A 20,106-nucleotide genomic window follows, 5' to 3' on the forward strand; every position below is an offset into this window, starting at 1 on the left:
GCTGTTGTTCACATCTACAGAACAGCGATGGATCTGAACCTTAAAAGGAGAAAAATGTGAATGTGCTTGTACACAGGAGGGAATTATCAAGCAATTTCTAATCTCAAACAGATAGTGCTTTTACAATATGTGGCTCAGTAGATCAGTATGTCATCCCTGTGAGATCTAATAAAAAACGACTGTACAAGGCCAAAAAAAAGTTACATTTATCAAGTCTAATTCATTTTATTCAGAACAGAGAAACTGATAATGACATTTCTGTGCTCAGAAAAGCCTCGAATTATTATCTTGGATCAGAACTTGTACATTTATGTCTATAAAAAATATGCTCCCAGTAGAAGACATTACTTCATTCTTTTTTATCTTTATTTCTACCTCACATGAAAACAGTCTTTGATAGTGGTATTTCCCTTTAAGGTTCTATCTAATGGAGATGTATTGAGTCTTTAAGAATCTGATGAGTTTGAAGTCTGGTTTTTGTGCCTTTTTGTTTCCCCCTCAAGCCATCCCTCTCTTTGTGTCTCCCTCAGGGGTAAAGGTGATACTCCGGAGGCCCGTGCATTGGCAAAGCAGATTGGAGCAGCACTGCTGACCCTGCAGTCTAAAACCAACCGGGCCGTGGCTAACATGAGACCAGCGAAGCCCGCCGTCACCTTGGAGGGCAAGATGGAGCAGGCCCTCCGCTGGGTGAGCAACCCTGGAGTGGACGACAGAGGAGTGGGTAAGTTGGACGACGGCTCCAGGAAGGGATGATGTAGTTTGTTTGGCTCAAAAATGAGCACTCTGACCTTCCGCTCCTTTTGTGAGTCTACGTGGATGATGGACGGTGTTTAAAACGGTCAAGGCAGCAGCTGGGAGCCTTTGCAATTAGCAAGGATGTGAAAGACGTGAGGTGTCTCAGGCAGGAAACGGTGCTGAATGTGGCACAGAAATGACTGTGCCATTTCCGTTAATGCCCACAGAGATGTAACTCATGCCTGACTCACTGAATGACTAACTGATTTATTTAGTCTTCCAGGGGGCATTGCATTGTTTGTATGCTTTGTTATGCTGCCTTCCTATGTGTAATTTGATTGTTTCCTATTTTCTCCCATGCTTCCTAATGGGAGCAGAGTGTGAGATGCTACAGTGGAACACAGGTACCTGCACTTTATAGGCTTTCTTACAAGATATAACCAAATGCTAAAGATATTAATAACATAATGACTTCCTAGAAACTTCATGATGTCAGCACATAGCACAGAATACAGCATCCTCTTTTCTAATTTGCAAGAGAAGATGCATAAACCACAATCTCACCCTTTCCGTTCCTAGTACTTCATTATTAGTCCATGTTACCAACAAATACAAAAACAGTGTGTTGCAATTTGGAGACTTCCATTGCTTAATATGGTATTGTAATTGTTGTGTCTGGGTTTTTATTGAGCACGAAGGCATCCAGTAGCCCTATTAGGTGTGATAATGACTTGTGTCGCTCCACAGGTCAGGCAGCAATCAGAGGAATGGTTGGGGAAGGAAGGCGGCTGGCAGGAGGCCTGTTAGGCCCATATCGACAGGATATGGTTGGGCGCTGCGACCGAACGGAGGGTCTAATGACATCGTTGGCAGACATGGCCGGCAGGGGTGAGGCTGAAGCTCCTCATGCACGAGCTACAGCTGCACAACTGCAGGACTCACTGAAGGTATCAATGTTTCGCAAACACAGGCACAAATTTATAGAATGACATAGAATGATGCTCAAGCTCGACCTCCACTGCTTATTAGAAACTTATAGAAACAAAATATGTCAGGTCAGAATTGTGAGTAAAAGGATGCACAAGATGTCTAGAATCTCTCCTTTTGATCAGCTATGAAAAAACACGGAGTCTGGAGCATATATATATATATATATATATATATATATATATATATATATATATATATATATATATACACACACACACGCACACGCACACACACACACACACACAGTATATGATGCAGGCCTGTTAGTTATTATTGAAAGTGTTGGTGCAGAGCTCCACCTAGTGGACTGATGCAACACTCTGCTTTAACCAGGACCTGAGACAGCACATGCAGGAGGTGATGACCCAGGAAGTATCTGATGTTTTTAGTGACACCACCACTCCCATTAAACTGCTGGCCGTGGCTGCAACTGCCCCTCCTGATGCCCCCAACAGACAGGAGGTCTGTAATGTGCAAAAACATGATAATTCATCCACAGAACCACCGTGCAGATGTTTTGTTGCAGAATATGGGAAGAATGTCTATACTGTGACTGTCTGTGTGAATACTAATGTTTGCCAAAGGTTTTCGAAGAGCGTGCAGGGAACTTTGAGACCCACGCCGGTCGGCTGGGGGCGACCGCTGAGAAGGCTGCTGCTGTGGGAACAGCCAATAAGAGTACAGTAGAGGGGATACATGCTGCTGTGAAACATGCCAGAGAGCTCACGCCACAGGTGCTTCTGTTTGTTTCACTGTCCCTGATTTGCATAACTACAGACGTGGATAAAACATGCGGTTGTCATACACAGTCTAAGTGTGACACCTCTGTTATCGTTCAGGTGACCTCTGCTGCTCGGATCTTGCTGAAGAATCCTGGTAACAAAGCAGCATATGAGCACTTTGACACCATGAAGAACCAGTGGATTGACAACGTGGAGAGACTCACTGGTGAACATTACTCACATTTCAAAGTAGTGGCAGTGTTCTGTCATTCTGCAACAAATAGCGATATGACTGAAAGGGTTAACATTTGTGTTTGTGACCCAAGGTCTGGTGGATGAGGCCATCGACACCAAATCTCTGTTAGACGCTTCTGAGGAGGCTATAAAGAAAGACATAGACAAGTGCCGAGTTGCCATGGCAAATGTTCAGCCCCAAATGCTTGTTGCCGGGGCAACAAGCATAGCCAGACGAGCTAATCGGGTCCTGTTGGTGGCTAAAAGGGAAGTCGAGAACTCTGAAGATCCGCGGTTCAGAGACACTGTGAAACACGCCTCAGACATCCTCTCACACACCATCTCACCCATGGTGATGGATGCCAAGGCCGTGGCTGGGAACATACAAGATAAAGGTACAGGTCGAACATGCGCACGATGCATGAAAAAAAAATGACACGGGTTCATTTAATTTAGCTTGTGAACTCTCTTCATGATTCACAATCTCCTCCACAGCTCTGCAGAAAGCTTATTTGGACTCATGTCTGAGGATCTTGGCTGCAGTCGGAAAAGTTAGAGAAGCCTTCCAACCTCAAGAGCCTGACTTCCCTCCTCCACCGCCTGACCTGGACCAGCTCCACGTAAGCAAATTCAAACACACATATTCCCTAATATAAACAATCAACCTTTAAATGTCCGTTTTCCACCCCAAAATCAAGGGGCAATAAATTTAAAATGTGAAGCTGAGTAATTCATTTCTTTGAAAGACTGTTTGAAAGTATGAGTGAAATATTAACAAACCCCTTATACCACAGATTTGTTTTTGCCTTTAAAGGCCCTATTCTTAGTATGAGTGCCTGTTTCTTACATGAACGAGCTGTTTTCTGACGCATTTAGAACTGTTTCGGTTGCTGTTTCTTTAGTTGTAATTTTATCCCGCCCATTTATAGTGGGAGAAACTCGTGGGAAAAGGTTATGTCACATATTCAAGTACAAAAATCTGAATTTGCCAACATTTGAATCAAAATCAGATGACGCTTGTTGGGTTGTCGGCTTATACTGCTATAACTGTCAGTCAAATCTCAGCCACACAGAGTAATGATGAGGGTGGTTTTTGAGTCATCTAAAAATACTACAACCACGGATGCTTTTTTTGCAAAGTTTAACTGTGATTGTTGCTTACTCCATTCTAAGTATTTTATATCGTATCCCCTTTACAGAAGATAACATGATTTACAGCCACATTTCCAAGCTTTTTATTACAACGTAAGCAAAGGTGGTAATCGAAAACATTTGAATTTAAGCAGCCAGATCTACAGTAAATCCGTCAATTTCGGGACGGAACGGCATTACAGACAATACTGTGTCTGAGCTATCTTTCCCTCACACTCCTTTTATTTCTAAACTCCATATCTACAGATAACATGCTGGATATGTTTCTATGTGTATTTTGCAGGTTAGTGATGAACAAGCGCCACCTAAGCCTCCTTTGCCAGAGGGCGAGGTGCCTCCGCCTCGGCCTCCTCCTCCAGAGGAAAAGGATGAGGAGTTCCCGGAGCAGAAGGCTGGAGAGGTGCTCAGCGAGCCCATGATGGTGGCAGCCAGGCAGCTGCACGATGAGGCACGCAAGTGGTCCAGCAAGGTCAGTTCACACAAACACACAGAAAACATCCATTTTTACACACCATATTTACACACAGTTTTTGGTACAAGCCATCTAGTTAGTCATATCTGATGACTGTTCATGTTTTGCTGTTGTACTGTTATGATCACAGGTTATTCTCTGTTGGGTTTATTGTTAAAGTGCTTTTTTGAATTCTGTGAATATCTGAATTTCCTGAAATGTGGAGATCAGTGGCTCGATTCCAATTTCAGTGGGAAACTGGAAACTGTCATCTGTTCAAGGTGTGGGCATGTAAGGTTGTTATTGGCTTACTTGTGCCCACTTACATGCACAGAGTAAATATAAAAATAAGAGTCATCGGTGGAGAGACAATCCAGCCTCACATGTATATCAGAGTAATATTTGTGTTTCGTCTTGTCCCTGTTGGTGTCAGTGTTCTGTATGTGTGCATCCAAGTGTTTTTGTGTGGCAGAAATGTAAACGGAAGCAGTTATTCTGCGTAAATAACCATCGATTATCGAGGAATAATGCCCTCTTGCTATCTTTGTAGCGCTCATTTCCCCTCAATAGCACTCCTAACAGTTTTTCCACAGCTCTGTATGCATTAGAGTTGCCTTTGGAAACCAGGCACCAAATATCTTGTACCATGGGTAACACTTAGTTTCCCAGCAACCTTCTAGACTCCTAAATACACTACTAGAGGGATGGCAACCACTGTTTGTTTATGCAGATACTTCATAAAGTGTCAACTGAGCCACTGCCTCAGAGTAAGGTGCATCATCCTCCTGCTGCCTTCCCAAACCGGCACCTCTTTCCTCTTTTTTTCCCCCACTGAAACCGTCTGTTTGTGCAGTTTCACCTACTCTGTCCCTGCTCCCTCACCGTGCTTGTGTTTGCTCTTCCTCCCTCCTGTAAATCTCCTGTCCTCTGTTCTTCCATCCGGTGCCTCTCATACTGTACTAAATGCCTCCTTTTCCCATGCTTCCTTCCCTCCTGCCATCCCTGGCTTCCCTTCTTCTCCACATTCCTCCTTTTTTTCCCTCCTCCCCCCCTTGCCTCCCTCCCTTTCCTTCCCACCCCCGATCAATCCTGCTCTTCCAACCACCACCTCCAATCCCTCCCCTCCTGCCCGGCCCAGCCTGAGGATGAGGAGGCAGTAGAGGAGAGGGAGGTAGATGATGAAGATGAGTTTACTGATGGTGAGGATGACTATGAGCCAGAGCTGCTGATGATGCCCTCCAACCAGCCTGTCAATCAACCCATTCTGGCAGCTGCCCAGTCTCTCCACCAGGAGGCGCGCAAGTGGTCCAGCAAGGTCTGCGCACATACATGCACATGAGCACACACAACCAGATGCGGGTCAGATAGTATTTGTGAAAGTCCGCCAGTGTTTTAAACAGCTGGGAGGATCATATAGTACTGTTTGACCCCACAACACACACACATGCACGTACATCCACGCATGCAAACAGATAAATGCACCCCACAAGGAAAGCCCTGCAGGACCAGAAACACCCTGGAGTCCTAGCTGACAGTGACTGGGACTGTGCCAACAATAAGCTCTGCATCTGCCACTACCACGGAAACCTCCAACCAGCTGTGGCTGCTGTTTTACTGTTGCTGCATTAGACACAGGGTTATGCTGATGCTAAGGCTGCACTAAATGGCAAGTTTGTTTGTTGCACCACGTGGATAAACTGGTACTGGCTTCCCAAGTCCATCCCTTATGTTCACGATTAGGTAAAGTGGTTCAAAGGAGGAGCCAGGCGCTCTGTCTCGCTGTTACCACTGTTGTCAGTCATTCGTTGTCTGGCCAACCTGTGAAGCCAAGGATGACAGTTTCCCAAAGACTTCTGGGTGATGTAGCTTTGATGTTAGACCGCCTGCTTATCCAGTATGATCACCTGCTTCTGCTTCTTAGCCTCGGGGTGTGCACTAATCACTTAAACACTGTGAACATCACTTCATGGAAACTAACCTCAGGCTCACTGTGATGTGAGTGACCTGATGAGAAGCTCAATAATAAATAAAAAATGAGATTTCATATTTTCTTCCATGAGGGTTGAAAAATAATTGCTAACTTGCACTGACACTGCATGCAGTGTTCACGCTTCATTGTAATGCTGTTTGGCTTTTATAGTTCAAACCCAGAAATACAAAGCACTAGCATTTGTTAAGTGGTTGATAACACTGCTTTCATTCTCCTACATTTATTTGATTGTTATTAAATGTGTGGAAACATGGCTCAAACACAATGTTTCCATCCGGATCTCTCTCATCCGAAGCCCCGCTGCTCTGATCGCAGCTCTTACTGCTTCCTCCTCTGCCTCCTCCCCATTCTTCAGGGCAACGACATCATAGCAGCAGCCAAGCGGATGGCTCTGCTGATGGCAGAAATGTCTCGACTGGTGCGCGGCGGAAGCGGGAACAAGCGGGCGCTGATCCAGTGTGCTAAGGACATTGCCAAGGCATCAGATGAGGTGACGAGACTGGCTAAAGAGGTGGCCAAGCAGTGCACCGACAGACGCATCAGAACTAATCTGCTGCAGGTGACAACAAACTCGTGCAGACACAAACAGTCTCTTTGTCTTGAACAGAAAACAGTTTACATATTTCCCTCCTTCCAAAGGTTTGTGAGCGAATCCCAACTATCAGTACTCAGCTGAAGATCCTGTCTACTGTCAAAGCCACCATGCTGGGACGGACAAACATCAGTGAAGAGGAGTCAGAGCAGGTAAACTCACAGAACTGCACTTCATTTATAGGGATGCACAAACAAGCCTTTCCTTTATGATACAGCTACTACAGTTCCGTGCCAGCACTATCTTTTTCCTGTCATTAGTCAAGTCATTAGAACCCGTCATGCAATTGTACAGCAGTAAAAGCTCAGTTGATGCCTTGGCTGAATGGATGTCACTCAGTTTCGAAGACAATGAATTGGTCATATCAGGGTCAAAAGCTGATCAAGTTAACATCAGTACAGATCGTGACTGAACATATTGAACCAATGCATCCCAAATACCTCCAACAGTGCTGGAAAGTAATTAAGTACTCTTAATCAAGCAGTTTTACCAAGTAGAGGAGACATTTTCTCTCTAAATGTCTCAAGAATTGGAGACTCAAAGATGTTACATCCTCCACTGTTTCACAAAAAGGGTCTGAATAAAGAAAAGTCCAAAATTAAAACACACAACAGAACATTCTCTTGTTGCTTTTTTGTAGGGATGTCCGACAATATCGGCCCACTAATATTATCAGCCCGATGTTGGCATAAGATTGTAATATTGGTCAATATCGTTATCCTTTTTTTTTTTTGGCCCATCATGAAAACAGCGCGCAAATGATCACATCATCAAACTGCGTCGTGAAGCGTGTAAACAGGAAGTGTGGCTGCAGTAACGAGCTTGCTGTGCCTGACTAACAATATGTTTGTGGTTTGGAATTATTTCCAAACCAACATATATCGGTATCGGTTGATATCGGAATCAGAAATTGAGAGTTGGACAATATCGGGATATCAGTTATTGGCAGAAAAGCCAATGTCGGACATCCCTACTTTTTTTATCCTACCACCTTAAACGCATCACAAATCCTCAGATTTGTATTATGACTAGTGGGGTTCTGACTCTTAAGCTTGACTAAAATACCTAAATAACAGGTTATAAAGTAGTTAGTACTAGCTCCACATCAACCAGCTACAACAGTAAAAAGCTCCTTAATACGTAATGATGTATTGTTTACAAGGGACATTTTTGTTTTACTTTTAAAATACATACATATATAGTATTTGTGTTGGTACTTTTGATAACATTTGATAATACTGCTTTCACTCCATCTATGTTACTTCACTCGTAACTGCTTCACCTCTGAATGTTTCCCCGACCAGGCCACAGAGATGCTGGTCCACAACGCCCAGAATCTGATGCAGTCCGTGAAGGAGACGGTGAGAGAAGCCGAAGCAGCTTCCATCAAGATCCGCACAGATGCAGGATTCACCCTCCGCTGGGTGCGCAAGACCCCCTGGTACCAATAAACATACCTGGTCACTGAAACTAGCAAACACTCTTAACTTTGCATAAATAGCACAAGCCTTGAGTATAAGTAGTGATGTGCCAACTCACTATGAGCGAGCATGTGCACCTCAAGAGGAAGCTGCAGGATTTTGAGCCGTTCTCCACTGTAGTTTGGGTGTGCGCGTCAGGAATCTTCAGATTTGGTACCACGCAGGTTTCATTTATTGGAGTGAGTTCAGCTTTGCTCTCCAGTTTCTTTAATCTGTAACTGTGGAGTCACGCAGGCTTATGGGAGACAGTTTTTAATATATATTTTTGGTATGTTGTGTTACGAGACTTTATCCAAATCCCAGGTATATATTTTTTGCATGAAAATTTTTTCTATTTTCTAAAGGCAAATTATGACATTAAGGTACTAGAGGACGTTTACTTTGCATTCAGTTTTTTTTTCCAGTGAGAGTTTCTTATTGTCTAATGTACATACAATAATAATTTGTTTTATGGACAATACTCAGCTATGAGGTTTAACACTAAAGTGTGGAGTCTTGCGTGAGCTGATGAGCTCTCCTCTCTTCATGTTTACTTGTAGTGATAACGCTGTTCTTAACTAAAGATCTACGAATTCATAGGTGATACATCATCACTGCTGTCCGGTGACGTTTATACTTGAACAACTAAAAAGTCTTCTGGATTGAAGCGTTATAGATACAGATGATACAGTTTCAAAAGTATAATTTGAAAAAAAAAAAGTGTATGGTTGTCAGTCACAAAGCTGTATTTTGTTGATTGAGGAAGAGGTTTAGATGTTTTTAATGCGTGTTTTGAGTTTTTATGTTTTCATTTTATTTAACTTTCACAGTGAACAAAACCAAAGGATTTATTTTACTGTAAGCTTCATAAAGTTCTTAACACTAAAAATCCAGGTTATTACAAACAACACTACAGACCATTTTCTTTAGAGACCCTGGAACACTTTTTGAGGTCTGTTATTTTTTAGCAAAAAAAAGTTGTGAATGTTTCCCTCTGCTTTGCATCTTTTTTTAAATCTACTTGTAGTTTTTTTGTGTCTGCACTCTGTAACAGTTGAACTGTTTGGGATTTTTCAAACGTTATCAAAGCCAATGATTTTACAGCCTTTCATCATCTGGTTTTTAGACTTTTCTCCACTTGTGATCTCAGTAGTCCCACTCTGATGCTCTAAAGCATCACTTTAAAACCATTTTTTAGATGACCCCGGTGGTTTGACAACAAAAACAAGCTTTTTTTTATGTGATATCACATGTTGATGCCAGCCTCACAGTCTAGACATTTTCAGGTTTAAATCCAAAAAAACTGTTTAAAATAAGTGTAACTGGGATTAAAGGAATAAAGATTGGTGAGTCTATATTGCAAGTAACTAGATCAGTGAATGCATATTTTCATTCATTCATTTTTTTTTTATAAAGGCTGACTAAAGTTAAATGTTAAATGGAGGTTCTGTAAGTGTGTGTCTGTGTGAAGTCTCTTCACCTGAACAGTATTAGTGAGTTGTCCCCATGATGATCGGGGACTGAGCCCTGAATAGCAGCACAGAATGTTAACTGCATTTTCATTTTTATTTGGGCCTACTGAGCATGTAGCAGTCACTGACCCCTCACTGAGAGCGACAGGGTGTAGATCTGTGTGTACTTGATGTGTTCATTCACACCCTGAATGTATTCTGATAGCTTCTAGCCCTGCCAACACATCTGCTGTGCCTTGGAAGAATAAAAGATTGTAAAGATGAGTGGAGTTGGCCTCTTAACTCGCCTTCATGAGTCTCCATAAGTACTAAATGTCAGTACGCTGAGCCAAGTTTGACATGTATTTTTATCATGTTTACCGACTCAGGTGTCTGTTAGCGTGCCAGCTTTTGCTACTTGGCACTAAACACACAAGAACACTGTGATTAGTTCAGTGCAGCAAAGTATTGGACAAAATTGTATCTGCTGGTGGCACAACATAAAAAGGTAGTGGGTCACCAAAGTCATCACAGTTTATTAAAGGGGATACCAATGCCTGTTGGCCGCAAAGCTCACACACAAAAGTCAGCCTATTGGTAATGCCAGGACAAAATATCAAAGGGTCATCAAAGTCAGTAGGATTAATCTTCTGGGCACAGTCAATAAATGAATACACTTCAAAACAATCCATCCAGAGGCTGAGATTTTACCACCAGTTTGGTTCAATCGACAGGCCAAAAGAAAAAAAAAAAGCACACATTCCTACAATTTTTAAAGTTTTTATAGGATATCTTATAAACAGAAATACAGATTCAACTTCATACAAGAGCTCTAAGTAGTATTTTCCACGTGGACAACTGATTGTGCAAATGCTGTGCTGATTAAAGAACACAGACCGTATATAAAAGAAGTTGCAATCAAGATTATGTGAGAATCTTGTAGATTTCAGAGTGCTTCTTACACCAAACTGTGTACCTTCAATATAAGATATGTATCTATAAAATATTTTTCCCTCAGGTGTTCGAAACATGCAGTTTGTGCTGCACAAAGCACTTTACCTACTCTATAAAGGCCACAATAAAGAGTGAATATGTGCAAAAATACCTGCACTAAAGACAGTGTCTCAAGACACACTACACTAGATTTTTCAAAAATAAACATATATATATAAAAAAAAACTGTCTACCTTAAGCAAACAGGTTTTTGAAGGCATATCTGTTGACTTTTAGGCAACATGCAGGTAAGATTGTTTGATTGTGGTGGTGAACTAATGAGCAAGGCAGTGAACTGTAAGTGTCCTTTTTCAAACCAAAATATTCTCCTTAAGCAACACTCACAAAGTGTTAGATACAAAAAATAAAAAATAATCCAAAAAAAGGAATGATTAATACATTGCAGCACATTTAAACTGGATAGAAACTAATAGCACTTCAAAAAATTCAGACTGATTGTTAAGGCTTCCCTTTACAGGCACAAAAATATTATCACATATATAGTGCCTATAGAAAGTGCTCATCGTCCTCAGAAATTTTCCCTCTTTTATTGCTTTTCAACACTGAATTGGCAATTTAATTTAGCTTGTTTTGACAACAATTTACAAAATGATCCTTTCATGTCAAATTATTTCCTGGCAACTATATTATTAATAACTATAAAGTGACTCACCTAATTAAATACAGGTTCTAGTTAAGTGGAGATCACACTGAGTGCAGTAAATGTGTCTCATATGATTGCAGTATAATGACACCTATATCTGAAAGGTCTTGTCACTAGTGAGTAAGTGCTACTGGCTATAACAAAACCATGAAAAACAAAATAACACTTGAAGGAACTCCATGAAAAGGTATGTCCGGGGATGAACGCAAGAAATTCCCCAAATCAGTGGAGAAAAAAAGAGACTATTTAGGGAAGCCACCAAGACACTGATGATTCCTCTGAAGGAGTTACAAACTTCAGCATCTTTGATAGGAGAGACTATCCATACAACATCTATTACCTGTTCTTTACCAGTCAAAGCTTTATAGGAAAGAAAGCGAAAGCCGCTGTTGAACAAAGCTCATATTGATTCTCCACCATAGTTTGCCAGAAAGCATGGGAGAGACTCTAAAGTCAACTGGAAGAACGCTCCAGGACCAAAATTGAGCTTTTAGGCAATCAGACTATGCTCAGCAGAAACTAAGCACTGTACATCATTACAAACATGCCATCTCTGCCGTGAAGCATGGCGGTGGCTGCATCATGACTTGAAAAAGGCTATTCGTTAATAGCCTCACAACCGACAGAGCCAGAGTAATTCTGCAAATATGAATGGTGTAGAACAGAAGTGTCCCAACTAGCAAGGCTGACTGAGATCAATCCCCACAAGATCAATGCTGTAATCGTGGCCAAAAGGTTTTTTGGCTAATTGACATTGTTGGACATGAAAGAGTCAGTTTTTGTAAAATCTTCTCAAAAAACAAATTATATTGTACTAAAACAATAAAAAGGAAAAACCTCTAAAGAAGTGGACTTTCTATAGGTACTGTGTGTGTATATATATGTATATGTGTATGTGTGCGTGTGTGTGTTTAATGCCAAACATATAATAAATAACTGTAAGAATGCAGAATTGTTCATTAATAACATGGACATGTAAGCCGTATTGGTGAGATGACTCAGCATTGTGGTGACCTGGCCTCCTATTTGGCACATTGGATTGCCAGCCTTTGGCCTCTGATAATCGTCACTTAGGTCCGAACTTGGAATTTCCCCGCTTTCGTCAGATATTTGACCCCTTTAAATGGCTTGTACTTCTCCCCATACATGTCAAGGCGACTCACTTTAAGACCTGCACAGAGATCAAATTAAACATCTTTAACACTGTTACTGCGATCACAACCATTAATGCTGTCAGGAGCAACGGACGGACATAACGGAGCTAAATGGACTGACTAGCAATGTTTTTGAACTTAGATTAAGATATCATGATGCAAGGATTACCTGATATGGCCAGCTGCTGTATCTTTAGATCAATGTTGAGTGAGGGGTTCTCTTCAGGTTTGGGGGCTCCTGCCTGCATACTCAGACTGCCTCGCAAGTTAGGAAGCTTCTGGGGGTTAAGCTTCCCAATGTCCCAAACCAACACCTACCAAAAAGACAGAATGAATGCATTTTAATTTTAGTTTGACCACCACGTCTTGTCAAAGTTACATCAACTGCTTCACTATAGAACCAGTCAAGCCTTACAAGACTATGTACAAGAAAATCTAAAACAGTAAAAACCATCTGAAATGGCCAGTTGGTCTGCATGTGATCCTCTTTGATGGCATATATGTTTTTGGTGGATGCGTCATAGATCCTTTGAAACCCAAAACCTGGAGGTAGGTTTGAAAGGCATGGTTTTTTTTTTATAAAGCAAAAATAACACTATTTATCAGAGCCAGAAACTGAAAACACAAAGAATTGTATTGCTACTCAACTGCTTCATTCTACATGACTCGTTTAGAAATTTTTGCCAAAAATACATTTGAAATAACCATATTGTGAAAAAAAATATGTAAATTCTGCACTGCTCGGCACCACCGAGACGTCATTAGTGACTCAGCTATGACCAAAAGTCATGACAAAAATTCAGCTGTACTGGGGGTGGGGGCTGTGTTTACACAGAGCAGATAGGAGGCAAGTATGGAAATAAATTCAAAATATAAGTCCTAAAATATTTATAGAATGTCAAGTCAATATTTTTATTCAGTGTTGGTATCACCTGTAGGCACCAGGAAAAATGTTGATGTCGATTCTAGTTTTTTTCCGACACTTTTCAACTTTCTTTTATTTCTGTATTTTCTAATTTAGGATATTTATATATTTAAGTGAAGACATTTCTGACCTCCCTCTACTTGTAACCATTGTTGAGCTGTTTCCACAGAGGTGCACGACGTTGTGCTGGAGTGAAAACTGAGTCCAAGGTGAGTAAAAATTTGATCAAAAAACACTTGGAATTCAGAGGGTTAAAAAGACAAGAATTAATATGAACAGAAATCTCATTTGGTTGTAATGCTACAGTGGTTACAAATCTAACATGTAGGAGGGAGGTGGATGAGATGTATTTTTAAAAAATCTACAAAAACTTAGCAGCATGATGGTTGACTTGACAAAAGGGTCCACATTCAAAAGTGAAAGGAGATATAACATCTAATTTAACACAGCCCTACTTTATCCCAGCCTTGTGGTGGGTGGTTACCTTGGTAGTGAGATCATAGGTGTAGTTTCCCTGTGTGGCCGTGAGGTTGGCACTGAGCACAACTTTAGGCATGTGGATAGTGACCATCAAGCCCTCCACTGTCTTGCCCATGTTCTGCTTTGGTCCGATGGTGATATCCAGACGACCACAAGATCCCGTCTCAAAGAAATTGATGTTCTGCTTCACGTACACTGGAATGGCTACAAGACTGAGGAAGTAAAAACGGACAGAAGTGACCACAAAGGCAGACAGCAGCCAGCTTGTGTTTACAAGTTTAGTCAGTGACAAGTGCAGAAATTACTACAAAAAACCCCAAAACAAAACAAAGATTGTGGCTGCAATATATTGATTATCAGGCCTGATTTTTACACTACACCTCATCTATCTATAGGTCACATCTGCTAATTAGTCTTGAGGAAACTGACTAATTTCATATCACTAATTCTTGCTTGTGACCAGAATAGAAGCCAGGGGGGTAATTCTGTTGTGTGGCTAATTCATTATGTGTCATGAAGACACATAATGATGCCTGTGCTTACTTTTGAGAGCTGACATGATAAGTCATGAGTGTAAAGTTTCCATCTGGTGGGATGAAAGACAAGACGCGCTCCGACTCCCAGCGCTTAAACCGCACACACGGGTGGAAACTCATGTCATCGAGAAGGCGAGGATTCTGTCATCAGAAACAACTGTGAGTGAATTTCACACTTGTACAAGCAGACCGCTGAAGTACAGACAGAAAAACACAAAGCGAAAAGGAAATGAACCCACCATAAAGGACAGAGTCAGGTCAGGCATCCCAGTGAGCCTCACACAGGCTTCAACCACACCCTGGATCTCTGCAAATACTGTTGTACCTGTATAAGAACGTTATAAAATTATATGAGCTTAAAGGAATGAATACAGTCCTTATCTATGGTGATCAAATAAGTGGTTGTTGTACCCGATTTGTCCAGGATGGCATCTATTTCCTCTACGACATCAAAATATGCTTCATTATTGGTGTATTTAACACCAGCTCGCCTCCATGGGACGTTGGACAGTTGACCTGTTGGCAAGGTATCTCCAACATTGCTACCTCCTGGAAAACAGACAACATAAAGGGGAAAACATGAAGGCACACATTAACATTACAGACTGTAGAGAAGGCAGACCCTTGGATCGGACATTCAGCCACTGTATGTTGTTTGGTTTCACTGATTCCTTTTAAATAGTGGCAGTTTAGCTTCTCTCTCTATCTGTTATCACCACTCTGAGGTCTCCAGCAAAATCCCGTCAACAGCGCTATCTGCTTCGTTACATGTAACAAGTAATAGTCAATCAACACTGGAAGACAAAAATTCTGAAGTCCTCTAAATTCAACATACATGAATAAACAAAGAGTGTTGTGTTAGAGTTTGTTTCATTTTAAACTTCAACAACAACTTTTTTGTTTTCACTGCAAATGATTATAACTCCCAAATATCAGATAACAGTCTTCTAAAGATTCAAATCGACAGACCTGTATTTGCTTTAGAATTAAGTAAACACTGGGTCATGAGCTTAGACCAACTTTTAACACCAGAATAAATGTGACATCTGTTTACCTGTGAGTGTATTGACGACCGATCGCAGGATATTGGGAGGCCTGATCATCTCCTTGAGGACGTTGGACTCCGTTGCTAGCGGAAACCCATTGTCCAGCATTTCCTCCAGCAGCTCGTAAACTGTCACCAAGTTGTCCTTGATCACACCTTCTGAGCATTCGCCAAAGTAGTCCTATTGACAAAAAAACAACAACAACTGTTACACTAGAGTCAACACTAGACTTACACAAAATCAGCTTTTTGCAGAAAACCTTGTCAATGTATATTGTCTCTGTGCTGTGCTCTAAATTCATGCTACATATAATTTTAAAAATAGGATGTGCAACATACAAAAATGTGTACTATATTGTTTTTGGAGTGGGTATGGGAAATCAGAATTCCTGACTGCTTTACTAAAAGGAAATGATTAAATACTATCTGCAGTTTGTTTATCATGTTGGGGCTGGGAGTAGCTCCTCCACTGCCTTTGTGAACTCTACAACAGCACACTCAAAAATCAACCATTTTTTTCAGTGTCTTTTTTTTTTTTTAAGTGATTTGATTTTGTCCTATTTTCCAACTTAAACACACAACACACACTGAATATAAATACCTCTAGAGCATGGTTGATACGTCTGCTGGCCTATTTACTATACAGGCTAATTACAGATATATTGGTATGGATTGTATGCTGTCCAACATGAAAACTTTATTTTTTTTTGCTGAAAATTTGCTGTAAATAAACAATGCATGTGGTAATTTAGAAACAATGTCATTACAAAGTCATTTCAGCAGAGGGGCACCAATTCCATTCTTTAAAATACTCTCACAACTGTCTGCAGCACATGTAGCAGAGTACGTATCACTTTTCAATACTTACATACTTCTGACATATGTAAAAAGAATATCAACCAGTGTTTCAATACTGGAAATTTTTACTCCCTATAAAATGTCCCTGGCCCCATAAATGCAGCATGTATCAGGCTCTAAATATTTCTTCCACCACTTATCAACACACACACACCCTTGTCTGCTGGTTTAATGATGTTATCTAACGTTACGTCTGTTGCATTGTCTCATTCTGGAGATTTTTCTCCCTCTAGTTTGCAACAGTCATCTGTGTAAGCATTGGAAACTGCTTATTTTCTTGCTGACTGAGTTTAAATATGCACTGTTGTGTTCGATTTATGGAAAAAATATTTGTTCCTTGAGTTTGCCCAGAAAATAGCACTTCTCCACACACTTGGTGCAGTTTTACTGGGGTGTTTATGTTGTTTTGGAGGAGTCACTGTGGTCAATATCTTTGTTTGAATACCACAGATTACACTGAAGACTGCAAGGCTACTTTAAGATGTGCACTGATACGTTATCTGTGGCTGTTTTTGGGTAAGTACAGGGGAAATACTCCTACACCAATGCTTAAGAGTGATTTAAAAACATCAACTTGCAGCTATTCAGGTCAGCTTAAGTACACTTAGGACACACTGGGATTTGTTCCCACATTTATATTGCCTTGTCAAACATCACAGTATACAGCTAGGGTTGAAGTTTGAAGTTGTCAAGCTATAAAATATACACTACGTGTTCCTCTCTGGCTTGTTGATCCCCCAGTGGTAATTTTCTATCAAAATCAGTTCAGGAAAATGAAATCTGACCATCTGAGATGCATTCTGCGGTCACTTGTGAATCGTAAGCCATCTAAACTGTGAAAATGTTCATTCAGCTCAAAGCACACCTGAAATGTGTCTGCCACTCTGTGCAGGAACTCGATGACAAACAGCGGGGGGACTTCAGTCTGGACAACAGACAGGAAGAAGAGCTTTCCCCTGTATATGGAGATGAGATAGTGGTGTGGGGTCTGCAGGACGGGGGGCACATTCTCAGGGTCCACCGCCTTCTCCTTGACCTCGAAAAAGTAATCGCACACACTTCGGCTGATGACACTCTTCCAGTGTTTCTCCAGGAAGATGTCTCCTGAGTGGTTAATCAGGAACAGGCTGTGGATCATCTCAGCTGCAACAATATGGCTGTTGTTGTTGTTGTTGTTGTTGTTGACTGTTGTGCTCTGTTGCTAAGTAAGACAGACAGGAAGAGAATAAATCAGCAGTTATTTCAATTATTTATTTAACTGTGTCCAAATAAAAACAATGTAAACGTAGAGCAGTATCACCAGTAGTCAACATCTACCTACTGTCAGTGTGTCAAACTAACTTGAAGCTCAGGCAACTTAACCGGCTGGTTAGCAAACTGACACTGACAACTTCGGACATTTCTACCATTTGCTTGAAAATGAAATAAACTTGGTAGAAAAAGGGCGTCGCAGCCACACGAAAGCAAACATGGACATAGAAATGCGCGCAAAGTTTCGGGGTTTTTAAAAAGTTTTACCTGCTAACTCCAGCTGACCGTGCCAAGATTTTCAGTTGGTGCCAATATGGCAGAGCTGCCTGAGCCGCTGAGGATACGCCTGCAGAAGTGTGCACACGTAAACACAACCGAGTCACCGGTACAAGTCGACAAACCATAAAAGCACACAAAAATACACTTAATGAAGAGCTTAAATGTATTCTGAACGGTGTACATACTGACAAAAATCTAGCTTTAACTCGAGAGACATTTTCACAGCAAAGTTTCTGCCTTTTTAATCAGGCAAACTCTGCGGGCAGCTACACTCAGCCACTGCACGTTACTCTCTGGGGCTTTAGTACCCTGAGCAGCACCTTGCAGGTGTCCATGCATGTTTTCTTGCAGAATAACCAAGTCTTACTTAGCAAAAAAAAAAAAAAAAAAAATGTAAACCCCACCGCCTTCTTTTTAGCCAGTATGTCGGATTTCAATGGTCTAGTCTTCATTTTTAAATATTTTGCTGAAAAAATCTTTGTAAATTAACCCACAGACAATCTTAAACTGAGATCCACCAGAGAAATACAAAGTAAATTTATAACCAGGACCTCACACAAGCTGAGCACAGGAGCCAATGTCCACCAGCTCCTGAGTAAAATACAGAGACAACCTTTTTTGAATCCCTACCAGTGAACCCTACTCTCTACTAGATACTGGTTAATATTTGATACTGGCAAAGCTGCTGTCTGCACCACTATCAAACTACTTGTATGTTAAATATCAATAACCCTGAATGTATTGTCAGTACCTTCACTTACTCCTGTCATCACAATCTGCACAATTTGCACTGAATTTGGTTCAGGTAAAATATCCTGCACATAATAGTTAAACATGCCTAACCTGCTACCATTGTTTAAAAATATGTGTTTGTTGGGTTGCTTTTTTTTGTCAAAGTACTTAGAGTGCAGATTTTTTTTTAAAAATTATGTATGTACACATATTTGGCCAATAAAGCAGATTCTAGCTGTATTTGTCTCTTAAATCTCTAAATGCAATAAAACCTATAAACATTTGAATCTTTGCGCCTTCTCCATGTTCACCAGCTGCTCACTAACTTTGTCTCACAGAGCAATGACAAAAGTAAAAAGCAATGACAAAAGGAAAAGACAATGACAAAATGGGAAAATAAAAGGAAAAAAGAAAAGGGAAAAGCAAAGACAAAATTTACCTTTTTATTTATTTATTTATTTATTTATTCATTCCTCTTTATATTTACAAATTTATTTCCTTATTTTTTAACAGATTTATTTATTTATCTTTATATTTCCACATTTATTTCCTTATTTTTTATTTATTTATTTCTCTTTATATTTACACATTTATTTACTTATTTATTTATTTCTCTTTATATTTACACATTTATTTCATTATTTATTTATTTCTCTTTATATTTACACATTTATTTCTCTTTATATTTGCACATTTATTTCCTTATTTATTTATTTATTTCTCTTTATATTTACACATTTATTTATTTATTTATTTATTTAGTTAGTTAGTTAGTTAGTTAGTTAGTTAGTTATTTAGCTAGTTAGTTAGTTATATTTTATTGTGGCACTCCTGTGACTCCATACTTATTGTGTTTTGATCTGTTATTCTTTACTACCTTAATGTCTTTTTCTTCGGATTTGTCTTTTGCTCATTATGTTTTATGGTTTTGCTATTTTAATTGTACAGCACTTCAACTGTTGTTTTTAAAAGTGCTTTATGAATAAATTTCGGCTGAAAATTATGTAGATTAGAGTCATAAGTCTGATCCAAAAGTTGCAGGCTGTTAAACCAAAACAATAACTGAAATGCTCCATAGAGCTGAGGGGAACTGCAAAATCAGGTATTGAACCTCTTGACATTTTATAGAGTGAATGTCTTGGAACAGTCTGACTCTACTGGGACACTATTATTTATACATTTAGTTTGGCTAAGGGCCAATTCATACTTTCCACGTCCATGTGTCCTCATAGGTCAATGTCCTCATAGTAAAAGAATTACAGTCTACTTCACATAGGGCTGTCACAATATCAAAATTTCACCACATTATGAGGTTGTCATAACGAAAGAATCGATGATATTATTGTGACATCTATAGAAAATTTGAAAGAAAATAATGATATCAGTCAAATCCATGTTATCTATTTGAGTTC

At 40.2% G+C, this 20,106-nt stretch overlaps 2 protein-coding genes across 7 annotated transcripts in view; one reads left to right on the top strand and one right to left on the bottom strand.

Moving 5' to 3' along the window:
• The window catches only part of LOC111581406 (vinculin-like), a 28,552-nt gene extending 18,490 nt beyond the window's left edge, over nt 1-10,062 (top strand). For 2 of the 6 annotated variants that reach the window (XM_023289553.3, XM_023289556.3), the window contains 13 exons: nt 531-721; nt 1,113-1,139; nt 1,483-1,682; nt 2,059-2,187; nt 2,310-2,459; nt 2,565-2,673; nt 2,774-3,076; nt 3,177-3,301; nt 4,117-4,302; nt 5,423-5,599; nt 6,630-6,833; nt 6,914-7,018; nt 8,171-10,062. In XM_023289553.3, the coding sequence (XP_023145321.1) occupies nt 531-721; nt 1,113-1,139; nt 1,483-1,682; nt 2,059-2,187; nt 2,310-2,459; nt 2,565-2,673; nt 2,774-3,076; nt 3,177-3,301; nt 4,117-4,302; nt 5,423-5,599; nt 6,630-6,833; nt 6,914-7,018; nt 8,171-8,317 (2,053 nt within the window). In that variant the 3' untranslated portion in view covers nt 8,318-10,062. The remainder of the gene's footprint in view (nt 1-530; nt 722-1,112; nt 1,140-1,482; nt 1,683-2,058; nt 2,188-2,309; nt 2,460-2,564; nt 2,674-2,773; nt 3,077-3,176; nt 3,302-4,116; nt 4,303-5,422; nt 5,600-6,629; nt 6,834-6,913; nt 7,019-8,170) is intronic. The other 4 variants (XM_055018803.1, XM_023289558.3, XM_055018804.1 and 1 more) reach the window with 3 other exon arrangements.
• A 231-nt stretch (nt 10,063-10,293) lies between these two features.
• On the bottom strand, nt 10,294-18,108 carry ap3m1 (adaptor related protein complex 3 subunit mu 1). Its single transcript, XM_023289569.3, has 9 exons — nt 17,951-18,108; nt 17,298-17,633; nt 15,584-15,755; nt 14,941-15,078; nt 14,769-14,854; nt 14,537-14,670; nt 13,998-14,205; nt 12,758-12,902; nt 10,294-12,605 (listed from the first exon to the last, which is right to left on the bottom strand). Exons 2-9 carry the CDS (start codon nt 17,568-17,570, stop codon nt 12,505-12,507), a joined length of 1,257 nt encoding a protein of 418 aa, XP_023145337.1. The 5' UTR covers nt 17,571-17,633; nt 17,951-18,108; the 3' UTR covers nt 10,294-12,504.
• Between the last annotated feature and the right edge of the window lie 1,998 nt (nt 18,109-20,106).

The sequence above is a fragment of the Amphiprion ocellaris genome, chromosome 16, assembly GCF_022539595.1.
Source record: "Amphiprion ocellaris isolate individual 3 ecotype Okinawa chromosome 16, ASM2253959v1, whole genome shotgun sequence".
NCBI classification, from domain to species: Eukaryota; Metazoa; Chordata; class Actinopteri; family Pomacentridae; genus Amphiprion; species Amphiprion ocellaris.